Source organism: Eumetopias jubatus, unplaced genomic scaffold, assembly GCF_037043125.1.
Source record: "Eumetopias jubatus isolate StellerSeaLion01/CBP00866 unplaced genomic scaffold, mEumJub1_p1.0 scaffold_15, whole genome shotgun sequence".
Taxonomy (NCBI): domain Eukaryota; kingdom Metazoa; phylum Chordata; class Mammalia; order Carnivora; family Otariidae; genus Eumetopias; species Eumetopias jubatus.
The window spans coordinates 93,284,783-93,295,440 of record NW_028274821.1 but is presented as its reverse complement, the minus strand read 5'-3'; the positions used below and the strand labels follow the sequence as shown (position 1 = coordinate 93,295,440).

At 61.2% G+C, this 10,658-nt stretch overlaps 1 protein-coding gene across 1 annotated transcript; it reads right to left on the bottom strand.

Annotated features, from left to right (window-relative positions):
• Positions 1-1,196: 1,196 nt before the first annotated feature.
• On the bottom strand, positions 1,197-3,947 carry LOC114201901 (minor allergen Can f 2-like). Its single transcript, XM_028094865.1, is given in 7 exon segments — positions 1,197-1,321; positions 1,377-1,478; positions 1,999-2,109; positions 2,428-2,470; positions 2,472-2,502; positions 3,005-3,129; positions 3,852-3,947. Coding segments are annotated over 7 exon segments (633 nt in total).
• Between the last annotated feature and the right edge of the window lie 6,711 nt (positions 3,948-10,658).

Sequence of the window (10,658 nt, the reverse complement as noted above, 5' to 3'; positions counted from 1 at the left end):
GGTTGGGCCCTGGGGGGCCAGGGTGTTTGGGGGAGGGTGGTGCAGTCACATCACTAGGAGCAGGCATGAGACAGAGGTTGCAGCCCGTGTGGCGTGGACCCAGTCGGGGCTCATGCCTCCATCCCCCGCCCGCCAAGCACATCCCAAGGGAAATCCCAAGGGATTCCCTGACTCTAGGGAAGACACGTGACTCAGGCCTGGCCACTGAGAAGCATAAAAGCATCACCTCTCTCCATTTGGAGATGAGCACAGGTGGGGCCAGGACCTGGGCAGGCCTGTGGGCTGCAGTGCGGAGGCCTCCGCAGGGACTTTGGAAAGAAGTATGAGCTCATTACACTGTATCTCGAGGAAGGGGGTGGTGGTCTGTGGCTGCTGGCAGCCATGTGGGCATCTGGAGAATGGAGCCAACAAGGAAAGAAAGAAAAGAGGCAAGAGACAGAGAAATACGGCTCTTCTGCCCCTTGATACAGCCATACCTGCAAGCAGTCCTGCCTCAGCCCCTTTCATGTGTAAGAGCCAACATAGTCCATGTACTGCTGAAGTGTGCGTAAGATTTTCTGTTATTTCAAGCCAAGAGTCCTAATGGATGCATGTTCGCACACTTGAAAGGGTGAGACTGTAATGAACATGTTCCTTGTCACTTGGCAACAGTTTGTGGGTGAGTTCTGTGGGCATCAGCTTTGGGGAGGGCACTGGCTCCTTCTGCTCACACGTTCTGATTTGGGAGGATGGTTTGTCTTTTCCTTTGCTCATTTCTGCAGCCCCAGAAGAAACGACCCCTTGACAAGTTTGACTGGCCCAGCAGTCATCTTTTAAAAGGAACATCCTTTACTGTGCAAGGGGGGACCACAGCAGGGGGCTGGGTGGGGTGCGTGGTCGCGGAGCCTGGCCGGGCAGGGAGCAGGGACAGGGCCGGATAGGGCCGCACACACAAGTGAGGGCGGGTGTTCTTGGTGGAATCCCTGGAGGGTTTGCGGAGGGGAGAGGGGGAGCTGAGCAGAGAGCCCCGAACCCGCAGGTCTGAGTCCCCATGCAGGCGAGACCCCTCTTGGCCCTGCACACAGGGGCGGGGATCGGGGAAGGGACAGCACAGGGGGTAGGGGGCAGGCCTGGGCTCTGAAAGGCAGCTCAGGGGCTGTGGTGGGGGCTCCATCCATCTCCCAGGCACCCCCCTGTAGCTCAGGCCGTGGACAAGCCTACGGGCCCAGCTCTAGGGCGGCACCACTCACCTGTGCGGGGCCAATGGCCCTAGTCTCTGAAACTCTGGCAGTGATCTGAGGGGGCACAGTGATCTGGAGTGAGCCACCCCGCTGGGTGGCCGCTGACCCGAGGGGACCCGAGGGGACCTGAGGGCGTGGGAGAGCAGTGCGCCTCACCGTCAGTGTCCAGAGCCACAATCTGATCCTTGTGCAGGCCGAGGTCTTCACAGACGGACTCGAATGCCTGCAGGAAGTCCTTCTGTGTGCTGGGGTCCCGGACTGTGGGGGACATGGGAGGTGGGGCCTGCCTGGGGCCGTGGGGGGGGTGGGGGGCAGGGTCCTGGGGGCATCGGATGCTGTGGGGGTGTCAGGGTGCCATGCTCTCTGGGACCGAGAGGGGAGTCCGTGTCTTGGTGGGAAATCGGGGCTGGTGTAGGGAGAAGAGAGAGACCCCTCTTTCCCTTGGGATGACCTAGGAGGTGGTGACTGTCCCTTCTTCCCCTTGCCCAAAGCAGCATGGAGGTTGAGCCCTGGTCCCGGGATGGTCCTGGTGAGAGGGCCGTGTGAGCGAGTGTGTGCAGATGTGAGCGGGGCCTGGGGCCGCAGTGGGTGAGGCTGAGCAGGAGCGTGGCTGTGGCCGGAGCCTTCAGCCAGGGTCTGGTCCCTGACCTCCCCAGACCTGTTTAGCCCTCTGCTGCTGGGGGGGCAACAGGCCCCTCTCCCCACGTGCTGGCTAGACCTGCGTCCTGCCTGTGAGGGTGGCTCTGGGGCCTCGTTTCCTGGAGGAGACCCTATGTACGCATCAGGTTGGCCACCAGGCTGGTCACATCATTGTACCGGTTGGTCATGTAGAGAATCAGGTAGGTCTTGGGCTGTACCTCCTCCAGGTGGAAATCATTGTGTCCCCAAACTGTGGAGGACACTGGGGAGATGCAGGCTGGGAGATGGGTGGCCGCCTGGTGGGGTGACTGCAGGCCCACCTGGGGGGGGGACACCTGTCCACTTTCTACGCACAGGGCCAGTGCACCGTATCCTGCCCAGCATCGTGGGGACCTGGGTGCGGGAGTGGGCTCTGTCCCCTGCGAGCCGGGCTGGGGGCCCGAGTCCCGATGCCTGCACACCCCTTAGGCATGGAGCTGCCGGCTCCTTGCCACGGGGCTCTAAGCCCAAGAGCCAACCGCTGAGTGGGGCCATGCCCTCAGCAGACCTGTTGCCCGCACACACTTACTCTCCAGGCTGAATTTGTTGTTGGTGTCAGTCTTGAACGCCGTTGAGGGAGACTTTCTCACACTGGCCTTCCTGCCTGCAGACAGAAGCAGGTGGGTTTACTCTGTCTGCCTGCCCCTTTCCGCGTTTTAAATGAAAGTATAATTTGCCCACAGTGACAGTCACTGCCTTCCGTGTGGGCTTCTAGGAGTTTGGCAAATGCATCCATTCGATCCCCTTGAAGGTGACCTTGGTCCTCCTTGCTCCTGGGCTGCACCTCCAGGCTCTGGCCTCCTTGGATGCCTGGATGCTGGCGTTAGCAGCAGCAGCTGGGGGAACGCACCAGTGACGGCAGCACCCCCCCCCCCCCCCCAGCGTGCACACACACCCGTCCTGACCTGCACAAGCCCCGGTCCCAGTGCTTGGGACCCCGTGCCTAGAGGGGGCAGCATGGTGGCCCGGGCCACACAGCGCAAGGGGTCTGGAATCAGACCTCTGATGCTTCCCCTGTGGAGCAGCGTCCCTGTGCCCACCCTGGGGCTGGCCCAGTCCACCCAGCTCCTGCGCCGCGCCCGAAGCCCCTGGCGCCCTGCACCCACGGTATGAGGGTCTCCACATGCGGGTTGCCATCCTTCATGCTAATGGTGTTGATGAAGTGCCTGCCGGGCCTGATCAGAGCTGAGTTGTTGGAGGCCAGGGCGGCGGGGTGCCAGATTCCAGACAGCTGTGGGGCTGCAAGAAGACAGGGTGAGGCCTGGACCCTGCCCTCCTCAGGCGCCCCACCTCCGTGCCTGGCGCCTGCTCCCATGGCTCCCAGGAAGGCCCTGTGATGCTGGTGCGGCCGGCGGATTCAAGGACAGTCCCCGTGTGCGGCACTGGCCCCTTCTCAGGCCAGGGGAGCAGCCAGCGTGTCCAGGCTTCTGGCCTCATGGACCCTGTGCCCTGCACTTGCCCCCTCAGCCCCAGGGGATGCTTTACTTCCTTCTGGACTGAGCTCGGGGCGCCTTCCAAGACCATGGCAAGCGCTCCAGCCCCCAACGCTGCCTTTGGACTCCCGCACGGGCCCCCCCACCATGGACTTGCCCTGCGGCTCATTTACAAGTCACCAAGAGTGGTGTCTAGGCTCCGGTCCTGGGCTTAGAGGCCCTCCCGTCTAGGCTCCTGACCCTCGGGCTGGGTCTCTCTGTGGTCTGCCAAGGGCGGTGGCACCCAGCGGTGTGGGACAGGGCTGACCCTGGAGCATAGGCCTCTCAGCCTGCTTCCTTGCACAGACTCAGATGGGGGGCATCTGGCTGCCTGGGGCCACGATTCTAACCGCAGTCCTGCTCCCTGGACAACCCCCAGAAGGCCTCCGCCTCAGCCAGGGGCAGGCCACCCACCATCCACGACGCTCGCTCAGGGTTTGACCCCCCCCAGCCCCCGGCCTCCTGGGACCCCTGTGCTCACCTCCTGCAGCCTCTCCTGGGGCTCCTCCTCGCTGTCCTCCTGAGCCTGGAGGCCACAGACCAGTGCCAGGCCTACGGTCAGCAGTAGGAGCTGCATGTCCGTGGCACCGTCTATCTGGGTTTGGAGACAGCTGGGGACTTGCAGGCTCTGGTGACCAGGCCCCGCGGCCTGTCTATATAGCCGCGTGGTTGGGGCCGAGGTCACGTAGCAAGAGCTCCTGCCCCGTCCCTGCAGGGCAAGTGGAGACTCTTAATGCTCATGTCTTAATTTTGATCTTAACGTTAGCCAGCTTTTGTGTATTCTCTTTTCCGTTGCTTTGGACCTCAAAAATGTCATGTTCCCATACAATTTCCAAAATCAACAATCAGCGCTGGGCTGGGCCAACTTCCTGGGCCGAAGGGTGCTGGAGTCACCTTGGCATACCCTCCGTGCTGCCACATTGCCAGGGCGCAGCTGGCAAACAGGGGCTGTGAGCAGGGGCCCCCGGGGTTGAGCCGTGGGGTGCAGGCAGCAAGGGAGCCCCTGTTTTGATGGGTCCCGCAGGTCCCTGGGAACCCGCAGCCTCCTGCAGGCTGAGGACAGTGACTGAAGTCTGTCAGGGCCTGAATTGTGATCCCCCCAGATATGTATGTGGAGGTCCGAACCCCAGGACCTCAGAATGTGACCTTATTTGAAACTAGCATCGTTACAGATGTTATGAGTTCAGATGACATCATGCGTGGAGTGGGGCCCTGACCCAGGATGACTGGTGTCCTCGTGAACCGGGGGTAATGGGGCACGAGATCCGCACAAGGAGAAGCCGAGCGGAGACTGGGGATTTGCTGCCCCCAGGAGCGGAGAGAGGCCCGGGACAGACCCTTCAGTGGGAATAGCCAGGCCCACACCTCAGTCCCAGGCTTCTGGCCTCCCAACTGGGAGAGAGGAAATCTCTTGTTTAAACTCCCATGTGTAGCACTTTGTTCCTGCCCACCCCCCCCCCCAGCACCTGTACTGCCCCCTGCTCCCAGAGCCCATGGTCCTGTAGCTGCCGTCCCATGCCTTCTGCCCAGACCTGAGGACTAGGGGGGACTGTGCAGCGTTTTACCCTAGGGAGCCCCCAGCCCAGCCTTCCTGACTGGGTTGCAGAGAGTCACAGGGCCTGGGTTCTGCTCCAGCGCTCAGGACAGCCCCGCCCCTGCCCCCAGAGCTGGGCTGAGAAGGTCCCATGATGAAGCAGGCCTGCCTCTCCCAGGGTCAGGATCCCATGGTGACCACTGACCCCCAGGTTTGGCTCATCCCCCCACGGCTGTCACCGCTGATCTCCCAACATTGCCATGAGCTGCGTGTTCATCCCTAGTGATGGCAGCTGGGAGGTGATAGAGTCAGGAGTGCAGACCGTCTGGGGGGCTGCTGGGGGTCAAACAATGTCCCCCCAAAAGATACGTGGAAGTCCTAACCCCCGGGATCTCAGAATGGGACCTTATTTGGGAATGTGGCCTTTGCAGATGTAATGAAGATGAGGTCATGCTGGGGTAGGGTGGACTGTAAATGCAATGCGCCAGGTGTCTGTGCAGGAAGAGGGACCCGGGACACAGGCGCGTGGGGGGGAGGGAGGCGTCGACCAGCCCAGGATCGCCGGCATCTGCAGAGGCTGGGAGACGCCTGGGGTGGGTCCTCCAAAAGAGCCGCCCAAAGGAACCATCACCACTGGTCTTGATGGGGGACTTCTGGCCTCCACAACTGCGAGAGAAAGGGCTTCTCAGCCGCCCAGTCCGTGGGAGCTTGTTACAGCCGGCCCGGCTCTGCACATGTCCACAGCGCCGCCCGCGGAGCTGAGGGCTCCAGAAGGTGCTCTCTCGGTCCCCCCACGGGCGCCACGCCGTGCACAGAAGGGGAGCCCAGCCTGAGCTCACGCGCCTCCTCAGTGGCAAGATCTTCCGCTCTTGGTGCACATCCGCGGTGAAAACCTTGCAGGCAGACATCAGAAGGAATTATTGGCTTTCTTAATCTTCACAGATTCCAGAAACTATAGGTGCTCATTCCTTTGTTTTGGCCAGATTTGCGGAGCGCCTGTGTTTGCCCGCAGGAAACCCCGCCGACCGGAGGCCTGCACCTGCCGCTTGGGGTCGGACACATCAGGACGCGATGGGGGGGGGGCGTTACAAATGCTGCATTCTATGGAGGGGACTATACAAGGAAGACACAAAGTTGGGGAGCCTTTCTGGGTCTGTGTTGAAAGGCCAAGTCCACCTGAGAACGTGACCTGTGAGCAGAGGGGGGAGCAAAGCGGGGGAGGGTTGAGGGCAGGGGGAGGGCAGGGCGGGCGCAGTGAGCCCTGGGGCCGGGACAGGGCAGCAGGAGCGAGGTCCGAGGGCTCCCCCGGGGCCCCGCAGTGAGGCAGGAGCAGAGCGCGGACACGACCCAGTGAGCTCTCACTTTGCCTTCATGCTCGAAGGACCAGAGTAGAGTCCTGGTTTATGTTTGTTTTTTCTCCCAGCCTTTGTTGGTGCTGGGCCGTGTTCTGTGTCCCGCATTGTTTCTGATGAGACGTCACTGCTCCCCGATTGTTTTGGGTTCCCAACGAGTCACGCGAGACAGGTGTTTGTTAGCAGGTGTACCTGGGGGCACTTTCTCTGCGCTGCTTCTGCCGAGGGTTCTGGGGTTCTAGAATCGACCAATTCCCATCTTTTGCCAAATTTGGGATTTGTTTTTACATCCATTATTTCTTTAAATGTGTCCCCCACGTCCTTCCCTTCTCTGCCTTGGAACTCCAGTGAAATATCAGGCCTTCAGTATCGTCACACAGGTTTGCTGATGTGCTGCTCATTCCGCCCCCCCCCCCCCATCTTTCTCCTCTGGTTTTTAGACTGGACAGTTTCTACAGCTCTGTCTTCAAGTTCACCGACTTCTTATGTCTCCACGCTACCGTCCAGGGAGTTTCTAATCTGATGTGTGTACAGTGAGTTCTGGGATTTCTGTTTGTTTCCTCTTAGAGCTGTTACTTCTCTCTGAGCTGTCCTTTGTTTTCATTCCTTAGGAGCGTATTTTTCCTTTATGTCCTTGAACACGAATCTTTGCCACAGTTGCTTAAATGTCTGGTCTGGTTGCTCCGGCACCTGCTTTCTGAGCATGGGCTTGCCCTTTGTGTATTTGCTGCTTTGGGATTGTACCCGGGACGCCGTGAATGGTGTGATTTAGATTCTGGATCCTATCTTGCTCCTCTCGAGAGTTTTCAGCCGTCAGTGTCCTTGGCTGGATTCAGACTTTGAGCAGTGTGTTTGCTGCGACAGAAACGTTCCTTCCTTCCTCCCAGGCCTGCTGGCTGCACGGTCTGTCCCGGGCATGCAGAGAGGCGCCCGGGGCTCAAGTGCGGGTTCAGAGCTCACCCTCCTTTCCGGGACACCCCTGTCCGTGCTTGTGGCTCGGGCTGCCTCCAACTTTGTTCCCAGGTTCTTCAAGCCAGAAGATTGGGAGTTTGTGTCTGCGTGTTGGCCACCCAGCCTCAGCTGAGTGGGGCCTGTGCTCACACAGAAAGCTGTTAAAAAAAAAAAAAGAAAAGAAAAGAAGGAAAAGAGCTATATGGCACCTCATCCAGTACTCTCTCTCCTTTCAACATGGTCACTGTCCCGTGCCTTTAGATGGTTGTTGGTGTCTTACCCAGACTAGTTATTACCTCTGTGTGTGGTGGGGCTGGTCCCATTGCCGCCGCCCCACGTTACGGGAAGCAGGACACAGACTCCCGTCTTAACAGGGACGCTGTAGCCAGTGGGCGGAGAGGACACACGGAGTGACCAGCCAGGGGTGCCCTGTGAGAATCCAGGCATGAGGAGGGGCTGGCCGGCACGGGGGAGCCTCGGAGCAGGTGGTGAGAGGTGGGGTTCTGTTTTGAGGAGTCAGAGACCTGCTGGGGGATTGGCGGAGGGGTATGGGAGCAGGAGGCCAGAGGATGATGCTGACCTACTGTCCTGAGCAACTGGATGGTTGGGGTTTGGGGGAACCTGGGAGTTCCGTTCCAGATGCCTCGAGCAGAAGGGGCCTTGTCGGCATCAGCACGCGTTTGGGGCTGGCAAGTGCTCGGCACTGCTGGGTCCATCAGCCTGGCCCCGGGTCCCAGCATCACGTCCCATGAGAGATGAACCTCCAGTGTGGCCACTTCCCAGCAGGGAGGCCCAGGCAAGCCCTGCATGGGGCTCTGACTTTCCAAGCACCACGTCCATCTCATGGGGCTTCTGGAGAAAGAATAGAACGGACTAATGTCCAGGACAGCGCAGGGGAGAGCCAGGCCCCTGTCCCTCCCCACAGCTCGGGGAGCCCCTGACCCTCAGCCTCCCAGGACGTGGGGCTGTGGTGGCCGGAATCTACTGCCGGCCCGCAAACACCCGAGGCTGTCCCCCTTCCTCCTCCTGCCAGGAGGTGGATGCCCCCAGGTTCAGTCCGTCTGAGGACAGTCATGAGGGACAGCCTCGTGTCAGGCCGAGGGGTCTGACCAGTGCAGCCGGGAGCTGGTCTTCTGAGAGCCCCTCTTCCCGCAGCATTCCTGGCAACGTCCCAGCACCTGCCGGGGACAGCCACCCATTGTGGCCTCAGTGACGCTGCTCAGAAGGAGCCTGTAGCCACGGCGACTTTGAAGGATGCTCAGGTGTCATGGGGCCTGGCTGCCAGGGGCAGAAGCCCCCTGAGAGGAGCAGGGACCAGCTTGTCTGAGGACGGAAGGGAGCGAGGTGCAGTGGCGGCGCTGTCTGAGTCCCCAGGCCCGTGTGGCCTGTCGTGTGGCCGCTCATGGGACCCCGAGCTCCGTTTCCTGCACCCAGGCTGGAGGCAAGGGCGCCGAGGGCAGCTCCAGGCTCGTGTGTGTGTCCTGGGCTGGAGTCTGCTGGGGGGAGGGGGTGTGGACAGGGTGGCTGCGGGAGTGTCCAGCCGGCCCATCCCTTGCCGGGCCCCTCGCCATGGTCTTCCCTGCCCAAGGCCATGCAGGACCCCAGTTAAACTGCCGCTTCCGACTGACCACAAACCGTATTTCAGCGTGGGCGTGGCCGGCCGCTGGGGCGTCCTGCGGTGTGCTGACGGGCGGTCCTGTCCCAGGGGCCTGAGCTCGGCCCTCCTTCCTCTCCTGCATCCCCACGTGCCGTCGGTGGTCCCGACTTGAGGGACCCTCCCACATGCTCTCCCGTGTGCCTCGTCTGTCTTTCTCTTCTGGGCCCAGCTCTGGCTGCACCCGTCAGCCGGGCCTCAGCCTGGAAACCTCGAGGTGGCCCTCCAAGCTGGGGGTGCGGGGCCGTGATGCCATGTGTGAGACCACCCACCCGCATTCACCAAACCTCTTGCATTAGCTTCCGGGGCCTGTGATGGGCTTGGGGCTGGGGAAATGGAGGGTAAGGAGGCCATATTCGTGCCTCTGGGGACTTAGGTCTGTGGGTGAGGTAGAGGGGCTGGGGCTGATGCATCTGCCCACCCTTTTCCCTGTGTCATGACCTTGACCCCTGGCCCCGCCATGCAGGGTCACTACCCCAGGACTCTTCCCACTAGCCTGGAGTCCCCTGACACCAGCTCCCTGCATGCCACATTCATTCTGGAATGCTGAGCTCCACGCACCTTACAAAACTGAATTCAGTGGTTGCAGGTCGGGCTCAGGGAGCTAGTGATGCAGAGGCCACGGGTGGGCCTGGGTCTCAGGGGCCGAGGGTCCTACAAACTGGTCTGACAGGGATCCTGACAACGTGGCCTTCCCTGCCTCCCAGGGGCTGCCTCTCTCCGCAGGCCTGGCCAAGGTTGCCCTTCGGCCCACTGTCCAAACCCGGCCCTGTTAGGTGCTTCTGGCACCGACAGCACGCTGGGTTTGAAATGTCAGTCTTTAAGAACAACATGGAGGGGGCCAGCTCCTGGTAGGCAGCCTCAACTCTGCCTATCCCGGATTTGGAGCATCAGCCCCCGGCTGTCCCCCGGCCTTGAGGGAGGGCGGACCAGGGGATTCGCTCCTGGCTCAGAGCAGAGACTCCGCAATCGATTGTTCAGTTGGGGCATTTGTGTGCCCGCCTCCTGGCAGTGCTGAGAGTGCCGTGATGGCCCAGCAGACATGGCCTGCAGAGCTCCTGGGCCGCCCCCCTGCATCCCGACGGCCGCAAGAACCACCAGCCGTTCGAGTCGCTGGTGTGATCCTGGTCACGACCTTATGGTGCAGGGGTCCTCATCCACAGTTTGCAGCTGTGGAAACTGAGGCATGGCGAGGCCAAGGGCCGTGCCCACGGCCACACAGCTGGGAGGTGGCGGAGTCTGGTCCAGTGTCCCGCACCTGCGGGATGCCAGGCTGCCTGCCCTAAGTGCCAGGAGGGAAGGGAGGGTGGAGGCAGCACCGAGCACACAAGCTTCGTGGACAAGGGGAGGCACAAGAGGCGGGTCACAGACCAGGAGGGACCTGCCGCCCAGGGGAGCAAAGTCGGATCTGTGTGCAAAATAGAGACTTAAGAATCAGCAGGGAGAAAACCCACAGACTGAGAAAGGGGCAAGGAATCTGAATGGGGAGCCCCCAGAGGAGGAAGAGAACCCACAGACGCACCTTCCACCTGCTGGGCGTCAGGGCGAATGCAGACAACGAGCTGTGGTTTCTCACCTGAGGGACTGGGCCTGAGCGACCGGGGGGTTGGGGGAGGCGGTGCCTGGGGTGTGCAGGGCAGAGCCGCTCAGAGTCATCTGGACATTGCGGGCGGTGTAGGGCTGCCGCACCCTTGGGGCCGGCAGTGGACTGTTTACCCTGGTGCAGTGGGGGCACCCCAAACCATCGCCACCAGGGAGACAGATGCATCCAATGTGGCGTATTTTTTTTAGAGATTT